Source organism: Bicyclus anynana, chromosome 7 (genome assembly GCF_947172395.1).
Source record: "Bicyclus anynana chromosome 7, ilBicAnyn1.1, whole genome shotgun sequence".
Lineage (NCBI taxonomy): Eukaryota > Metazoa > Arthropoda > Insecta > Lepidoptera > Nymphalidae > Bicyclus > Bicyclus anynana.
The window spans coordinates 521,476-540,477 of NC_069089.1; the positions used below are offsets into that span (position 1 = coordinate 521,476).

Here is a 19,002-nt window from a genome sequence, read left to right on the forward strand (position 1 = left end):
TTAGACATTGGTGTATCTAAGATTATTTCCTGGGGTGGGCCTGGGTTTGGCCTACATATCACTGAACAGAGTCGACACTCAATATTAAAATTTCGTTAGCAATATTTGTGGATGAAACGGCTCGACTTATTTTTTTTTTTGTATCTATGGTAGGTATTAGAAAAGGTCCTAATATATTTTTCAAAATCTTAATTACTTATAGGTTTTTCTTTATTATAAGTTGTAATTGTTATTATTTGATATTTAAAATGATTTTGTGTAAAATTATAAGTATTTCGACGTATATAATAGAATTTTCTATTACACTGGAATATTCTAGGGTGGGCCCGGCCCACCCGGCCCACGCGCTATATACGCCTATGTATATAGACGATATGCTTATGCCAAATTTTAGCTTTCTAGTTTTGACTCTGAGTTATCTTACTAACAACTTTAACGTTTTTATTAACAGCGGAATTTGTATGTTTCTTGCTGCAAGTACGTTTTTCAAGGTGCTCTACAAATGGCCATCGGGACTAACTGTTATAGTTTCTCTTCTGATTTCATAATGTATCCTACTTCCGTGAATTTTTTCACGAATCCATATTCAACTGTTTAGCTGGTTGACAGGAGGGAATGTCCCCATTTGACTCTTAACAAAAAATTGCACTTAAAACCTTAATATCTTACAAAGGGATGACTAGGTTTAAATATATTGATGTTAACTAATTTATACAGAAAAAGCAAAAATTGTCTGGATATTTGCAAAATAAATAAGATTAGAAAATTTAAAAACCTATTAAAAATATTTTATCGTAATTAGATGAAAACTCATACAGTTTTAGTTTTACATTAATTTAGACATTTTTAAATCTACGAATATATAAACATATAACAAAGATATTAGTAATTTTGTTTGAACGCCCATACAAATCTAACGATCAATAAGACCTACGACGTCATTAAATCGTATCATTTAGTATGGGGCGTTTTTCAGCAGCGTGGCAGCGCCGCAAATCTGACCCTGTAAATCCCTGTAGCTGCGATCATTACGCAGTTACCCTGCTACTTTTACAATTTATATGAAATGAAATGAAAAATGAAAATTTATTGTTTTATCAAGTTTACATAGCTGATTGGGCTGGGACCTTCTATTAAGTACTAGACCTGTATCAGAAAGCCCCGCTCTTCCTTAACTATAATATTATTATAATTATAAAACAAAAACAATAATTTTAACATAAATCAAATAATACATAATTTTCTTACAATTCTAACATGCAAAATAAATGAGAAATAAGAATAAAATTGTTTGCATGTGCATGCGTGCGTGTGTGCGTGTTTGTATGTGCGCGCGCGCTTGCGTGTGTGTGTGTGTGTGTGTGTGTGTGTGTGTGTGTAATTGAAACTGAAGTGGAATGTGTATCCAATCTAATATTCCTGTTTATTATCTTGTCTTCAACAGATCTTCGGTTTCATCATAGGTAAGGCCCTGTAACCATGGAGAGAGCTTCCCCTTGCAGTCAAAGTAGTTTAAGGGGTAAATACCCAAAAGTTTATTAAGTCTATTGTATAACATACTTGATCGTTGCTGATTCGTTGCTTTGTATGATTTATATACAACAAATACAAATACAAATAGCCTTTATTACTGATAATAAGATACATTTATCAATTTGCCTTTTGGCATAGGCCTCCCCTAGGCTTTTCCATGTATCTCTGTTTGCAGCTTTTCTTTGCCATGTTGTTCCAGCTACCTTTCTGATATCGTCCTCCCATCTTATTTTTTGTCGTCCTTTCTTCCTTTTTCCATCTCGAGGGTACCATTCAGTAACGTTCTTTGTCCATTTTTCCTTTTTATTTCTTATCATGTGGCCCACCCAATTCCATTTAAGCTTTTTCACTGTGTAAGTGACATCTGTGACTTTTGTCTTACTTCTTATATTTTTAAGTTTAATTTTATCTTTTAACTTGAAGTTTAGAATGCTTCTCTCCATTTTGTTCTGACACACTCTGAGTGCTCCACCCTGCTTGCTAGTAAGGGCCCAGGTTTGTGCTCCGTAGGTTAAACATGGTAATGATTTATATACCTACAATTTAAATAACTGTCATCATCCCTAAGAGTGTTTCCAAACTCACCATATTGTTTAAAGGAACTATCCAAAAACACCCCCAATCCCCAATTTACATGTAGGTACTCTAAAAAATATTTTTTAAGAATTAATTTTACGACTTAGTCAAAAATTTACATACTCAAAAAAAAATTACATGGTAAAATTACTGCTTTCTGCTAGTAATAGTCTCTGAGTTAAGCCGCGAACAGACAGACGGACATGGGGAAACTATAAGCGTTCCTTGTGGGATACGGAACCCTAAAAACGGCCAACTGCGTGTCGCGCAGTGTAGTGTTCCGCTACGATTCAATATTTGTAAGGTTATAGGGAGTAATATCTGGATCTACTAAGCCGATTTAGAAAATTCCATTATCAATAGAAAGTCAAGATATTTGTGAGTGCCATAGGCTATATTTTATCCCCTAAGGGGAATGCCCACCGGGCCATACAACATACAACAGTATATGGAGATGATAATGTGATGTCTATAAAAAAAATATATATTTTTTTAACACTCTTCTTGGGCAAAATGTTTGCCGGTGTACCAAAGCGGCGCCAAAATTTGAAGCTCTACCTATTTTTTTGTATTATTTTGTTTCCTTTACTGACAAGCTTAACAAACAAGAAATCGAACAAACAAATAAATTAAAAGTCATTAAAAATATCCTATAATCAGGCTGTATGGTCAACGATCTTAGCTTATACTCCTTGTGGACAAATTAAATATGAATTAAAATGTCATAAAATGTTGCAGAAAACTTTTTTTGATAAAATAAGGATTTTATTAGATATAAGTAAATTGTTATTTACTTAGTCGAGGTTACCACACCATTGATGAGTTCCTTAATGATAAAGATGCTTGGAGGTCGTTGGATCAGGTTCCACCTGCACACAGGAAGTAAAAGAAAACTGTAAGAAATTGTAATGTTGTCATCAATAATTGTAAATTATAATACTACATGATCTTTTTAAAAATAGCAACTGTTGAGTTTCTTGCCGGTTTCTTTTCAGCAGAACCTGCCTTCCGAACCGGTGGTAGAATCTTTACAAATAGTCAGCTGACGTATCAAAAGTGCTTGTAAACTGAGCCTACTTGAAATAAATGAATAATTTTTTTTGGGATTGCCGGGTGGTTAGGAAAGGCCTAGGCCGGGAACAGGAATTCCCCTTTCATGGGAATGGTAACTCGCGGTTGAAACGGTAGGTAGCTGTCAACCCAAAAAAATATACAATATAATAGAAATTAAACTAGATATTAAAATATGTTAAATAACTACCAACATTATCTTAATTATTATTTGTAGTCTATTATAATAGTTAGTTGCACTATCAATTACGCAATACGCGTGCAATAAAAACGTAAGTATATATAATAAACTCCGTACTAGTTTATAATGTTGCGTATACTGTTGGATGTTCAATCCAATACATTTTAAATAATTAATTCAAGTAGATGGTATTGTATGAACTAAGAATGCTTGTCTTAGTTCTAGCAATGTCGGTATCGGTGGGAGCAATGTATGAGGAACCACTGGACCCGGTCAGTGACCAAATACAAATTTTCAAGCAAAAGACGGAGGTATGTTAATTATTTATTTATTAGTCCACTAGTGACTGTTACAGTTCGTACATCATTACAATCTAAAAATACAAACACAAGGCTCTGTACAAATTTTAATAAAGCATGCCTTTTTCCGTAATATTTAAATCAGTTTACAGTTTACAAATGAAAACAGTTTACAGTTAAAAATAGTTACTTTCTAAATGAGAAACATTAGTTTAGTAAATCTAGTAAAACTAACTTGCGATATGTCCTTGATTAGTCTATGTTGATACTCGATAGATCGGCTTAATGCGTTATATAATTTAGATAAGAATGTGAGATCCAATAAGTTCCTTCTTTTGTCATCTATCATCTTCTATCGTCATAAATCTAAAGTGTCTTATTCGGTCGCTGTACGAGACGAGTGTTTTGTGTATAATCGCTGCTTAAAATGCCTGATCTTTTGTGAACATTCTCTAGTCTTAGATAGTGGGTAGCATATTGTGTCGCCACACCACACTGAAAGAGCAAATACACACTGCAGTAATCTAGATGAAGGCGGAGTAGAGAGTTCTACAATAATTAATCATAAATATTATAATTATAAAAATAATCATAAAATTAAGGGGCGTCTCCTATAAACGCGCTGACGTACAAGAAGATATTTACTGCCTCGTTGATCCAATGGTTAGACTTCCGATAACAAGTTCGTTAGTTCGAGTCCTCGGTCGGGCTGTGATAAATTGAGCTTTTCATATCTTCCGAGAAATTATCAATATCAGCCCAGAGTTGGAGTCCGTTCCGGTCATTATCATTATCATATTATTAATATCAAATATAAATGGGTTAAGCTTTTTTTCACTAGGAACCCTTATAGTTGGCCATGTCTATCTGTCCGTCTGTCCTCCATCTGTCCGCTGTTTAGCGCAGAGACTATTACTACTAGAAAGCTGTAAGTTAGCATGAGTATGTACATAAAAAATATGAACAAAGTCGTAAAATAAAATTTAAAAAAATATTTTTTTTAGGGTATAAATGAAGTAATGTCCCCTACGTGTAGTGATGATTATTTTATTACTCGTTTATATCAAAGTGTGGGGTATCGTTGGATAGGCCTTTGAAAGACTTAAGGGGTCTTTTACAAATACTTTTCGATTTAGGGCCCCTTTGTAAAATTCAAGAGCTTTGTTAGAGTCGAGGCTTAACGGTTGTTTATGGATACGTGAAAACATTAACAAAAGTAGGATATATAATGAAATTATAAGGAAAACTATAACAGCTAAGTAGCAATTGCTATTTAAAGAGTCGACCAACTTAAAAAAACTTAAATGGAAACCAAAAATTGCATACTAATTCCGTTGTTAATTAAAAAGATAAAGTTGTAAGATAACTCAGAGTCTATTAAAACTAGAAAGCTGAAAATTGGTTTGAGTATGTATATTTACGTCTCGTGGTAAAGGAAATTTGAAAAAAAAAATTAGGAAAGGTACCCTAAATTTTTTTAAACATTCTTTTTACCATTTTATAGACGTGATTAATAAGGGTATATCTCATATCAGTCTATAATAAATAGACTCTTGAGTTATCTACTAAAAACTTTTTCGATTTAATTTTCGAATTCCGTCTCGTTTTGTAAGTTGGTAGTCTATAACTCTTTAAATATCAATAGCTACCTAGCTGTTATAGTTTTCCTTGTAATTCCATTAAATATCATACTGTTGTAAGTTTTTCACGGAACCTTAATGTTTTATAAATGGATCCTAAATCGAAAAAATTGTGGTAGAAAACCCCTCATATCTTTCAAACTATTTAACGATATCCCACACTTTGAAAAAGATATCATGCCCACTTTAAATGTAGGGGAGGTAAAAAAATATTTTTACGACTTTGCAAATTTACATGCTAAATTATAGCAATAACATTCTTTGCGCTAAGCCACGAACCGACGGACGGACGAACGGATAGATAGACGGACATGGCGAAACTATGAGGGCTCCTTGGGGAATACGAAACCTTAAAAATATTTGTGGGTTTTATGATACATAATATGAACAACATATATCGCAACGTATCTTAATTGTTGTAACAATAATCTGGATAGTATAACAACTTACAGTTCTTACCTTTTCAGGGTCCTATAGGAGTTTTAACTACAAGTGCTGGCAAACCTATTACCTACTGTGAAGCTACCAGCACGTTCAACACCCCGCTGGTGAACAACGAATTCTTCATGGACATGATGACTCATCTCGCTAGAGAGAGGATTCCCGAACGTATAGTCCATGCTAAAGGCGCCGGAGCTTTTGGTTATTTTGAATCAACAAAAGATATTTCACATATCTGCAAAGCTGACTTTCTAAAAAAAGGAACGAAGACTCCGGTAGCTATGAGATTTTCAACATCTCGAGGATTCAGAGGAAGCAATGATCTAGACCTAGATGTCAGAGGATTCGCCGTGAAGTTTTATACTCGCGAAGGAAATTTTGATGTGCCTGGATTTAACACTCCTATCTATTTATATAAAGAAGCCCTTCACAGTCTGCCTATCTTCCATACGTCGAGAAGAAATCCAGCGACTAACGCTCTTGATGCCAATATGTTGTGGGATATGATAACTTTGATTCCTGAGTCAATTCATATGATGATGTTCGTTTTCGCCGGTTATGGTCTTCCAAAAAGCTACGTATATATGCCCGGTTTTGGAATTCATACGTATCAGGTTGAAAACAAAAAGAAGGAGCAATATTTTATAAGATTTCACTTTTTGCCAGATGGTGGCATCAAAACCTTATCATCTGAAGAAGGTGTACAACGCGGAGCTATGAATTCTGACATATTGACGATAGATTTATACGGGAGGATTGCCAATAAAACGTACCCTAGTTGGACAGTTAGTATACAAATATTAACTTTAGACGATGTTAAAAAAGAAGGGCCTAAAATATTTGATGTCACAAGGACTATACCACTCAAAAAATATCCATTACATAAAATTGGTAAAATAGTGTTGGATCGAAACCCTAAGAATTTCTTTGCGGAAGTAGAACAGATGGCATTTTGTCCAAATCATTTAGTACCTGGTATAGTTGGAGCGCCTGACAAACTATTTGAATCACGTAGAATAGCCTACAGAGATACCCAATTGTATCGTTTGGGAGGGAATTTTAACAGTATTCCTGTTAACTGTCCGTTCCAAGTCGAAACACATACGTATAATAGAGACGGCGTACCTCCAACAGGAGATAATCAAAGAGGCGTTCCTAACTACTATCCTAATTCTTTCCATGGTCCTGCTCCAGTTATGACAAAGCATTGTTCAAGTTTAATTAGCATCGTAGAGACCGAGGCATATAACTTTGACCAAGCTGCTGAAGTATACGCCGAAGAGTTTACAGATAAACAGCGAGCTGAATTAATTAAGAATGTTGTTTTTGCGTTGTCTACCGTGGTTGAGCCTATTCAGTTTAGAGCGCTGAGATGGTTTACTAAGATTCATCACGAGTTTGGATCTCTTGTAGCACAAGGGTTGAATATAACCATAACGGACAAAACGATGAAAAAATATTAATAAAATAATCTAGAGTAGATGAAATATTTATGCTGGTAAATAATACTTTAAGCTTTTGTTTATTTCATAATTTGATTATTGGAGATTCGTGATCAAACAAGTACTATTGTTTCAAACAAGTTTCAATTTCAAAATTACCTTAAAAATGGGCAGATATCTGCAAATTTATTTTACCTAATTTTATAATTGACGTTATTATGTTAAAATTATAATGAAGTTTTGTAATTAAAAAATCTGTCAATCACTGAGACATTTAGTCGTACAGCATGGTTCAGCGCAGTTTGCTCCATTCACCTGTATTACTCGTTAACTCATCATCCACTCTCTTTACGCACAAGTCCTCTATCACACACTCCAATCTTCTCTTCTTTGTCCTTACTCTCCTCTTGTGCCCCCTCCAATTGCAATTTCATCATTCTTCTGGTAATATGACTTTCATTCCTCCGCATTACATGTCCATACCTAGCCTTTTACTTTCAGATTTTCTGTCACTGGCGCCACATTCAGGCTGCCTATTAAATACTCATTCCTTATTTTATTCATTCTTTTACAGAAACTCATTAGTAGTGTGAAAGTAACATACGTATTTCGTTGGCATGCATCCTTCTACTATCCGTCCCTTTTACCGCCCAACATTCCGATCCATACAGCACGACAAGACTTATAACCGTTTTGTATATTTTATCTTTAAGTCTAAGAGGCATTCGAGGGTGACGTAGTATACCTGTCGACCTGTCACCATTTCATCCATCCCGCATTAGATCTACTTTTCACGTCACGGTCCACATTGCCGTCGTTTTGAAAAGCGAGCCGAGGTACCGAAAATCTAAGGAAGCTGGTAGGATTACACCGTTCTTCCTGTATGTTGCAGAGGGGCCAGGGTAATATTTGAAAATAAAGGTATGTTCAATTTAAATTATAAGTACATTTTCTTTCTTTTTTGACGGTTTTTAGAAAAATGTATATAAATGGGTACAATCGATTTATGGAAATTAAATTAGATATTAAAATATGTTGAATAATTACCAACATTATCTTAATTTGCAGTTTGTTAAAATAGTTGGTTGCACTATCGTTTATGCATGTTATAAAAACGACGTATATAATAAATTCTGTTCAAGTTTATAATGCACATCCTGTGTTGGATTTCGTTCAATCAACACATATCAATTAATTGATTCAAGTAGATGGTATTGTATGTACTAAGAATGCTTGTCTTAGTTCTAGCAATGGCGGTATCGGTGGGAGCAATGTATGAGGAACCACTGGACCCGGTGGGAGCAATGTATGAGGAACCACTGGACCCGGTCAGAGACCAAATACAAATTTTCAAGGAAAAGACGGAGGTATGTTATTATAAAAAAACCATTGTTTTTGTTTTTTCTTTGCCCGTAGATAAGAATGTATTGTATATCGCCTGCAGCATCATAAAAAGTATTTAGCAAGAATTTCATCTAAATATTGTGCTACTTGTTTTTCTCTTTTCAGTTCAATACACTTAAGCAGTCGGGGTTTTTGTTTTTTTAAAGAAAAACTTCTTTAATGGCGTTGTGCACTATTTTTTTGGATGGGTAAAAAATATGATTAATTCAAGCTACGGTAACGCACCGTGAGGCTTCACTTCGGCCGCGCCGCTAACTCATAATCACAATGTAAAATGCAAAATTGGTAATGATGTAATTGTAGATTTTTCAAAATTTTATCCGTGAGGGTTGAAGTTTTTTGATTAAATCGTTCTAGTTTTGAGTTCTATTTTTGTAAAATGATTAGTAGACTATTTAATATATGTATATACATATAAATCATGCGAAAATATTAATAGAAGGGGCCAAATAAAGTTTGCTAGTTATGTTTAAAATGTTAGAGGTACGTTAGTGGGTATTTATGATTACTTTATGATAAAAATTAAATATATTACGACAATCGCATCGCAATCAACGACTATCGTGACTGTTGTAACAATGATATGGATAGTATAATATACTAACAGTTCTTATCCTTTCAGGGTCCTATAGGAGTTTTAACTACAAGTTCCGGCAGACCTGTTACCTACTGTGAAGCTACCAGCACGTTTAACAAACCGCTGCTGCGTAATGAATTATTCATGGATGTGGTGGCTCATCTCACTAGAGAGAGAATACCCGAGCGTATAGTCCACGCTAAAGGCGCCGGAGCTTTTGGTTATTTTGAATCAACAAAAGATATTTCACATATCTGCAAAGCTGACTTTCTAAAAAAAGGAACGAAGACACCGGTAGCTATGAGATTTTCAACATCTCGAGGATTCAGAGGAAGCAATGATCTAGACCTAGACGTCAGAGGATTCGCCGCGAAGTTTTATACTCGCGAAGGAAATTTTGATGTGCCTGGATTTAACACTCCTATCTATTTATATAAAGAGGCCCTTCACAGTCTGCCTATCTTCCATACGTCGAGAAGAAATCCAGCGACTAACGCTCTTGATGTCAATATGTTTTGGGATATGGTAACTTTGATTCCAGAGTCAATGCATATGTTGTGTTTCGTTTTTGCCGGTTATGGTCTTCCAAAAAGCTATGTATATATGCCCGGTTTTGGAATTCATACGTATCAGGTTGAAAACAAAAAGTTTGAGCAATATTTTGTGAGATTTCACTTCATGCCAGATGCTGGTATCAAAACCTTATCATCTGAAGAAGCTGTACAACGCGGAGCTATGGATGCTGACACATTGACGTTAGATTTATACAGAAGGATTGCTAATAAAACTTACCCTAGTTGGACAGTTAGTATACAAATATTAACTTTAGACGATGTTAAAAAAGAAGGGCCTAAAATATTTGATGTCACAAGGACTATACCACTCAAAAAATATCCATTACATAAAATTGGTAAAATAGTGTTGGATCGAAACGCCAAGAATTTCTTTGCGGAAGTGGAACAGATGGCATTTTGTCCGAATCATTTAGTACCTGGTATACTTGGAGCGCCTGACAAACTATTTGAATCACGTATATTTGCCTACAGAGATACCCAAACACATCGTTTGGGGGGAAACTTTAACAAAATTCCTGTTAACTGCCCGTTCCAAGTCGAAACACATACGTATAATAGAGACGGCGTACCTCCAACAGGAGATAATCAAAGAGGCGTTCCTAACTACTATCCTAATTCTTTCCATGGTCCTGCTCCAGTTATGACAAAGCAGTGTTCTAGTTTAATTAACATCGTAGAGACCGAGGCATATAACTTTGACCAAGCTGCTGAAGTATACGCCGAAGAGTTTACAGATAAACAGCGAGCTGAATTAATTAAGAATGTTGTTTTCGGGTTGTCAACTGTGGTTGAACCTATTCAGTTTAGAGCGGTGAGATTGTTTAATAAGATTCATCAGGATTTCGGATCCCGTGTAGCACAAGGATTGAATATAACGATGACGGACAAAATTATGAAAAAACATTAATTAAATATAACGCTGTGCCTAAATCCCTTAAGACTAACTGAAGTATAAGCTGGTAAATTAGTCTTAGCATTTGGTTATCTGATAAGGAACTATTTTAAATGAAATTTTAAACTACTTAATTTTTATTTGCTTTAGAGATCTAGGTGATCAAACAAGAACGATTGTCTGAAACATAATTATATATGACATTATCGTGATATTGTCATTTATAAATATCCGCAAATTTATTTTACAAAATAAAAAATACAGAATTTTTACTTAAATAGATATCCTTATATACCTACCTCTGGTTCAATCGTGTATGAAGTAGGTACTGCTCCTATTTATGGGATATATTATGTGGATAACCATGCTAAAAGGCTCATTATCAATGAATAAATAACAAACTCTAAACTTCAAAGTTAAGAACAGCGCCAAAAGGTTGTCCGTCTTTTAGGTTTTTACAAAATATATGTGCTGCACTGTTACGATGTTAATCTATCATATAATTTTTTTTAAGTAAAATTATACAGGCTGTCCCGTAAATGGTACGAAATACTCTACAGGCTTACAGTTGACACCAAGGCCTACTAAAATAAGAAAATAAGTTTTATTTAGCCGAAATCTACGGTTTTTAGGTTACATTGTTTTTTCTACAAAATACTAAAATCCCTACCTTCAGTGCAATTTAGTCGTACCATGTGTTGGATAATTACTAATGCATTTTTGTTATAAGTACTCGGAAAATAGTTTTAAATAGTTGTTTAAACTAATGAAACTATAATTTTTTCTATTGCAAAGTAAGTTTTTTCCGAAAAAACAGTCCTAAATTTTTTCATATTAACGATTTTCTTTATAAGTACTTTTAACGGTTAAAAGGTTAAAACAATGTAAGTAGAAATAAATTTTTGTAAATTTTTTTTGAATAATTTGGAAACTATTTAATATACAAATTCCAAACAATACATTTGGGACAATTACAGCTCTTCCATTTGGTATGTAACACGATGCAGTTTGAATTTTTTTTATAATTTTCCAACTTAACCCCAAAAGTGACCTTTAAATAAAAAGTTTTAAAGTTTTCAGTTAATCATTAAGTAGAAAGTTATTTCTATATTTTTCTCAAAATTTTAAGTTTAGTAGTTCGGAGATTCAAGTTTGACCTAACCACGAATAGTCTATTTTCTTGAATAACTTGAAAACCATTTATTATAAAATTCAAAAAAAAATTATATATTTATGATCTTCTTATCTTTCATTTGATGTAACACGCAATGCAGTTTGCAAAAGTTTTTTTCAACTTTCCATCTTGTCCCCCCATAAGTGCCATATTTAGATTTCATCTATTTCTGTACATTACGAATATTATTCAAACGAGTACATACTACGATAAAACGACGAGATTTTTAATGTCGATATTTCGACGTAGTTACATGGATCGTGGTCACGACGGGACAGAGGTTTGTGTCGGAATGGTCCCCTTGTATTAAAAAATAGTTCACATCAACGGAGAGAACGACCTTTGGAAGTCAAAAGAAGAATGGTCTACTTACCTTTTGTGAATGGGGTAACTGATAAAATTGGATCGGTGCTAACAAAAACTACAACATCAAGACTGTGTTTACTCCTTTACAAAAGATCGCCCACATGATGCGTTCTCCAAATGATCGTTTGCCATACCAGTGTCCGGGTGTGTATAAGATCGATTGCAGCTGTGGTAGCTCATATATTGTACAAACGAAAAGGCCCATAGAAAGCCGTGTAATGGAACATATACGAGCGATAAAAAACAACGACCCGCAAAAGTCAGCGATAGCTGATCACATTCTATAACCGGGAACTAAACATTGGATCGAGATCCGTAGCCCACGCATCCTTTCCACGGACCGCCATTATATACTCCGAGTAGTTCGAGAAGCCATTGAAATTCGAAAATATAATAATTTCAATTGGGAAGATGGTTTCCAATCAGCCAGCGAGTGGAACCCAGTTGTAAACTGTGTAAACCATGAGGGCGCCCTGTAAAGCTGAATAGCAAAAGCGATGTCGTAAGTGTGGTTTGCCGGAGCAGCCAAAAGCGTGAAGTTGTTGAAAAAGAACAAGAAAGAGGGTAGATCGTTTCTGCCCTTAACATCTGCTGTCAATTTCGCATCTCGCAAAATTCAGTCCCGGCGTGACGTATTAGTATATTAATCTATGGTCGTGACCACGATCCCTGCAACTCGGTCAAAATATCGACATTAAAAATCTCGTCATTTTATCGTGGTATGTACCCTTTTAAATAACATTAGTAATTAACAACCACGAAATAAGTTTAAATTCATTTATTTCTGTACACCTCTGCGTACCAAATTTCAATTTAATTGGTCAAATAGATTTGGAGATAATTGACTGGATGGATGGACATTCGGATGTGCGTGAGTGATCATATAAGGGTTCCGTTTTTACGTTCCGTTACGTTCCATTACGTTCCGTTACGTACGTTCGGAAAACTAAAAACAAAAATTCAGACAGACAGCCGGACCGGGTAAGGTTCGTTACTACTAACCGTAGGCACTTAAGAACACAGTTATCTTGATATGACAGACAGACACTTAAATTTTATTTATATGTACCTATTGATAAACTGATACCGAGATAAACAAAGAGTTGTTGTTTGAACGAAATTGAATTTCCTCTCTGTCTTAAAATTATTAGTGAAAGAAAACCCAGAAATTCAATAGGTCGCAGAAGAAGTAATATACCTACCAATAAAACATTTGCATGTAAAGTTGAGGGTTGAAGAAGTCGCCAGGGTCATCATCATATCAGCCAATGGACGTCCACTGCAGGACATAGGTCTTTTGTAGGGACTTCCAAACATCACGATACTGAGCCATCTGCATCCAGCGAATACCTGCGACTCGCTTGATGTCGTCAGTCCACCTGGTGGGGGGTCGACCAACACTGCGCTTTCTAGTGCGGGATTCCTATTTCGGCAGATGCCAGGGTAATATTACCTATTTAACATTTTATGGTGCGTGTAAAATTTCCAAGTAATGATATTGTCTTTCTGTTTTTCGGTCCTTAGAAAAAGAGTAAATTATGGAAATTAAACTAGACAGTAATAAAATATGTTGAATAATTACTAGGTAATATTATCTTAATGGCTATAGATAAGTTAGTTTACACTGTCATTAATTTATGTAAGAAAAATCCGACCAACTGCGTGGGGCCACGCTTAATTACAGGGTTCCATAGATTAAATCAGCACAGGAAGAAACCACTAAATGTTTAACATCTTTGTGGTACCAGCTGACGAATGTACTACCATTTTACAGTCAGCTAACATTTTTACTATGATAAATTTTCAATCGAGAAGAATAAAAGTTTTTTTTCCTCTAAAATGTGTTTCATTTTTAACCGACTTCAAAAAGGAGGAGGTTCTCAATTCGGTTGGTATTTTTTGTTTTTATGTATGTACACCGATTACTCAAAGACGCCTGGACCGATTTCAAAAATTCTTTTTTTGTTTGAAACGGTATAGTCCCCATTTGGTGCCATTGCCATCATGGCAAGATCTGATCATGGAATCCTGGAGAAATTTAGGGAAACTTTCGAAAATTATATGGATGTCTAGTGTGTTCGTAAACTTTTCCATTTAGTACTTTTAAGCACTACAATTTCATGAAGGTTTAAAAGCGATCTGATGATGGAGCCATAAAACAGACGAGGGAACTCCTCGGCGATTTACAGCAGTTACCTTGTGTTTGGGCTTGATTAATTTGTATTAATGAGAACTTTCCACATAGATAGGTTGTGACTGTAATTTAGGGGTTTGGTGATGAAGACCAAGGACAATTAAGGGAACTCCTTAACAGTTTACAGTAATTACCTTGTGTTTGGCCTTGATTAATTCGTATTGCTGAGAACTTTGTACCAAGATGGGTTGTGACTGTCATTAGGGGTCTGATGATGAAGACCAAGGTCAATTAAGGGAACCCCTTAACGGTGTACGGTAGCTACCTTGTGCTTGGGCTTGATTAATTTGTATTGCTGAGAATTTTGTACCAAGATGGGTTATGACTGTCATTAGGGGTCTGATGTGTTCGTTTGAGATGAAATTTTACACTAAAAATGGAAAAATAATAAAAATTTTAATAAAAAAAATACAACCGACTTCAAAACCAAAAAACGTACCCAGTAAACTAAAAAGCGAAAAATAACATCATAATATGTTCTACCTGCTGATCAGTATGAAGGCGGTGCTTAGCCGGTGTTATCTTGATTTAAGCCATTTCTGACAGGACCACATGAAACAACACTGTTTGCAAAATCTAAATGGCTTGAATTAATACATCACCGGCTTAGCACCGCCTTCATACTGATCAGCAGGTAGAACATATTATGATGTTATTTTTCGCTTTTTAGTTTACTGGGTACGTTTTTTGGTTTTGAAGTCGGTTGTATTTTTTTTATTAAAATTTTTATTACATATTCACTGTCTAGCTGATGCGCATTCCACCGTAATGTTTCTGGTAACTTTTATCCCTGCAATGTATGTCGTTAACTATAATAATCTAATAATTGCCCATGCCAATGCCCATCGGCCCATCGGCCTATCGGCCCATCGGCCAATACAACGTCGGCCCCAGGAACCCAGGTGTAGATGAAGATGATAATATGACTGTATTGATAAAGATCTGGTTAAATAATAATTGGTTTAATAAAAGTATGTTTCTTGAAGAAAATTATATTTTTGCTCAAAAAGTTCGCCGGTGTACCAAAGCGGCGAAGTAACATTTGAAGCTGTTTTGTTAATTCTGTTAATAGCAAACTTAACAAACAAGCAAACAAACCAACCATAAATAAGTCTTCAAAAAATGTCGCAAAACTCAGGCGATGTGGTCAACGATCTATGCCTGTTATCCCCGTTGGGATAAATTAAAGATGATTTAAAAATGTCGTAAAACGTTGTAGCAAACTTTTGTTTGTAAATTGCCGGGTGCTTAAGCCATGGCCGGGAGTTAGGATCTGGAATTCTTTTACTTCTTTGAGAGGCTGTATCTCGTCTACCCACAATCAAATCCCAGCTGGCTATTCTAAGGCAACACAGAATGACACTGACAACGTCTGTTCTTATGGGCCTGAGGTTATCGCTCGTGAAATCTGTTCCTTGCTCGGGGACCATCGTGCTAAATTACAACTTTCTAGTTGTAATAGTCTCTGAGCTAAACTGCGGACGGACGGACGGGCATTGCAAAAGTATGAGGGTTCCTAAATGACTACGGAATCCTAAAATTAACGTATAAAATATTCTCTGAAAAAGTATATAACGCAATGTGCTATATATTTTTAACAACTCGTGTATTAGATTATGTTCAATTTAACATTTATTTCTATTAATTGATTCAAGTATTGGATGAATTAAGAATGCTTGTCTTCGTTCTAGTAATGGCGGTATCCTTGGTGGTGAAGGGAGATGAACCATTAGATCCAGTCATTGACCAATTACAAATTTTTAAAGAAAAGACGGAGGTATGTTATTTTATAATTACTTATTCTAAATTTTGATACTATATCTACGAATTCAATGGAAAATCTACATATCGTACTATTTATATTATTTTCTGTGATATAGTAATGAGTATTTGGTATCAAAAAAAATTCACAAAGTGAAAGAAATGTTAACGTAACTAACGTTAACGGAGTTTTATAGTTATCTCAAAGAAAACGTTTAATAAGTAAAATAAGTAAAAATATTGGATCCTATTGTAATCAATCTTGACAGTTTTGAATAATAATCTGAATAGTACAAATACTTACAGTTCTTAACATTCCAGGGTCCTATAGGAGTTTTAACTACAAGTGGCGGCAAACCTATTACTTATTGTGAAGCTACCAGCACGTTCAACACCCCGCTGGTGAACAACGCTTTCTTCATGGACATGATGACGCATCTCGTTAGAGAGAGACTCTCTGAGCGTATAGTCCATGCTAAAGGCGCAGGAGCTTTCGGTTATTTTGAATCAACAAAAGACATCTCACATATATGCAAAGCTAACTTTCTAAAAAGGGGAACGAAGACGCCAGTTGCTCTTCGATTTTCAACATCCCGAGGATTCAGAGGAAGCTCTGATCTAGACCTAGACGTCAGAGGATTCGCAGTGAAGTTTTATACTCGCGAAGGAAACTTTGATGTTCCTGGATTTAACACTCCTATTTATTTATATAAAGAGGCCCTTCACAGTCTGCCTTTCCTTCATACGTCGAGAAGAAATCCAGCGACTAACGCTCTCGATCCTAACATGTTTTGGGATATGATCACTTTGATTCCAGAGTCAATCCATATGATGATGTTCGTTTTCAGCGGTCGTGGTCTTCCAGAAAGCTACGTAAATATGCCTGGTTTTGGAATTCATACGTATCAAGTTGAGAACAAAAAGAAGGAGCTATATTTTATAAGATTTCACTTTTTGCCAGATGCTGGTGTTAAAAGCTTACCCTCCGAAGTAGCTGTACAACGCGGTGCTTTTAATGCTGACATATTGACGGTAGATTTATACGGCAGGATTGCTAATGGAACTTACCCTAGTTGGACAGTTAGTGTACAAATTTTAAGTTTAGATGATGTTAAAAAAGAAGGGGCAAAAGTATTTGATGTCACAAGGACTATACCACTCAAAAAGTATCCATTACATAAAATTGGTAAAATAGTGTTGGATCGAAACCCCAAGAACTATTTTGCGGAAGTAGAACAGATGGCATTTTGTCCGAGTCATTTAGTGCCTGGTATAGTTGGAGCGCCTGACAAACTATTTGAGTCGCGTCGACTCGCATACAGAGATGCCCAATTGTACCGTTTGGGAGGAAACTTTAACAGCATTCCAGTTAACTGTCCGTTCCAAGTGGAAACACATACGTATAATAGAGACGGCTTATCTCCAGTTGGAGACAATCAAAGAGACGTTCCAAACTACTATCCTAATTCTTTCCATGGTCCTGCTCCAGTAATGACAGAGCATTGTTCAAGTTTAATTAGCATCGTAGAGACTGAGGCAGGCAACTTTGACCAAGCTGCTGAAGTATACGCCGAAGAGTTGACAGATAGAGAGCGAGATGAATTAATTAAGAATGTTGTTTTTGCGTTGTCAACCGTGGTTGAGTCTATTCAGTTTAGAGCGCTGAAATTATTTGCTAAGATTCATCAAGACTTTGGATCCCGTGTGGAACAAGGATTGAATATAACGATGACGGACAAAACTATGAAAAAATGTTAAGAGATTCATTTGTGCCTAAGTTTCATAAGAATAAGTGAAATTTAGCTGGTAAAGTAGTTATCGCTTATTTGACAACTTGATTAAGAATTTTTCTTCACCAAAAATGTAAATGTTAATTGTCTAAAAATGGACGATACGTTCTCGTTTCTCTTATATCCCCTAATTTATAACCTAAGAGACTTTGTTTAAGTTTTGTAATAAAAACAATATCCGTCTGTAATTGACAATTTTATTCGTATACTAGCTGACGCCGCGTGGTTCCCATACCCGTAGGAATATAGGGATAATATATAGCCTATAGCCTTCCTCGATAAATGCGCTATCTAACGCTGAAATATTTCTTTAAAATCGGACCAGTAGTTCCTGACATTAGCGCGTTTAACCAAACAAACAAACTCTTCAGCTTTATAATGTTAGTATAGATTCCAGCATGCTTTAGCGTAGCATACCTCGTCATCTAATCGATAATGGCACAATTATTAAATGTTAAATTAAAAGGTTATATATATATGATGACATGTTTAAATAGATAGACCGCCGATAGACGTTCATGCTGTATCAGATGCTGGACATGGCCTCTTGCATGGACCTCCAAGCACAACGATGTCAAGTCGTCAGCATTTGACTTTCCTTAGTGACATTAAGCACAAAAAACTTATATAAACAAGCATTATGTAACATCGTCACGTCTTTTTTAATTTTTTTTTATTCTTTACAAGTTAGCCCTTGACTACAATCTCATGGTAAGTGATGATGCAATCTAAGAAGGAAGCGGGCTAACTTCTTAGGAGGAGGATAAAAATCCACACCCCTTTCGATTTCTACACGACATCGTACCAGAACGCTAAACCGCTTGGCGGTAGGTAACTAGCCACGGCCTAAGCCTCCCACCAGACAGACCTGGCCCTCTACCCAAGTGGCACGTCTTTCTACGATCGCAAACGCTTCAAAAACTAGAAAAATGTATGGGAATGACAGATCTTGATCACGTGACCTGTCGATAGCAAATCTCATTTTTCTAATTTTCGACGCGTTTATGATCGTAGAAAGAGAATCGACGTGCCACTTGGCTACAGCATCTTGACCAATTAAGACAACCTCAATAGGCTCAGCCGTGG

At 35.5% G+C, this 19,002-nt stretch overlaps 2 protein-coding genes across 2 annotated transcripts; both read left to right on the forward strand.

The window, feature by feature from the left end:
• The first annotated feature begins 5,640 nt into the window (after nt 1–5,640).
• On the forward strand, nt 5,641–7,350 carry LOC112045078 (catalase-like). Its single transcript, XM_024081144.2, has one exon. It carries the CDS (start codon nt 5,867–5,869, stop codon nt 7,202–7,204), a length of 1,338 nt encoding a protein of 445 aa, XP_023936912.2. The 5' UTR covers nt 5,641–5,866; the 3' UTR covers nt 7,205–7,350.
• Nucleotides 7,351–8,433: 1,083 nt separating this feature from the next.
• LOC112045079 (catalase-A-like) lies at nt 8,434–17,884 on the forward strand. The gene is made up of 4 exons (XM_052882611.1): nt 8,434–8,550; nt 9,210–9,458; nt 9,798–9,968; nt 16,448–17,884. Exons 1-4 carry the CDS (start codon nt 8,434–8,436, stop codon nt 17,882–17,884), a joined length of 1,974 nt encoding a protein of 657 aa, XP_052738571.1.
• The last annotated feature ends 1,118 nt before the right edge of the window (nt 17,885–19,002 follow it).

Coding starts and splice junctions, on each gene's coding strand:
- LOC112045078 (XM_024081144.2), top strand. CDS start 5,867: ATGGACATGATGACTCATCTCGCTAGAGAGAGGATTCCCGAACGTATA.
- LOC112045079 (XM_052882611.1), top strand. CDS start 8,434: ATGGCGGTATCGGTGGGAGCAATGTATGAGGAACCACTGGACCCGGTG. Junction 8,551..9,209: donor TTTTCAAGGAAAAGACGGAG/GTATGTTATTAT, acceptor TTATCCTTTCAG/GGTCCTATAGGAGTTTTAAC. Junction 9,459..9,797: donor AAAAAGGAACGAAGACACCG/GTAGCTATGAGA, acceptor CATACGTATCAG/GTTGAAAACAAAAAGTTTGA.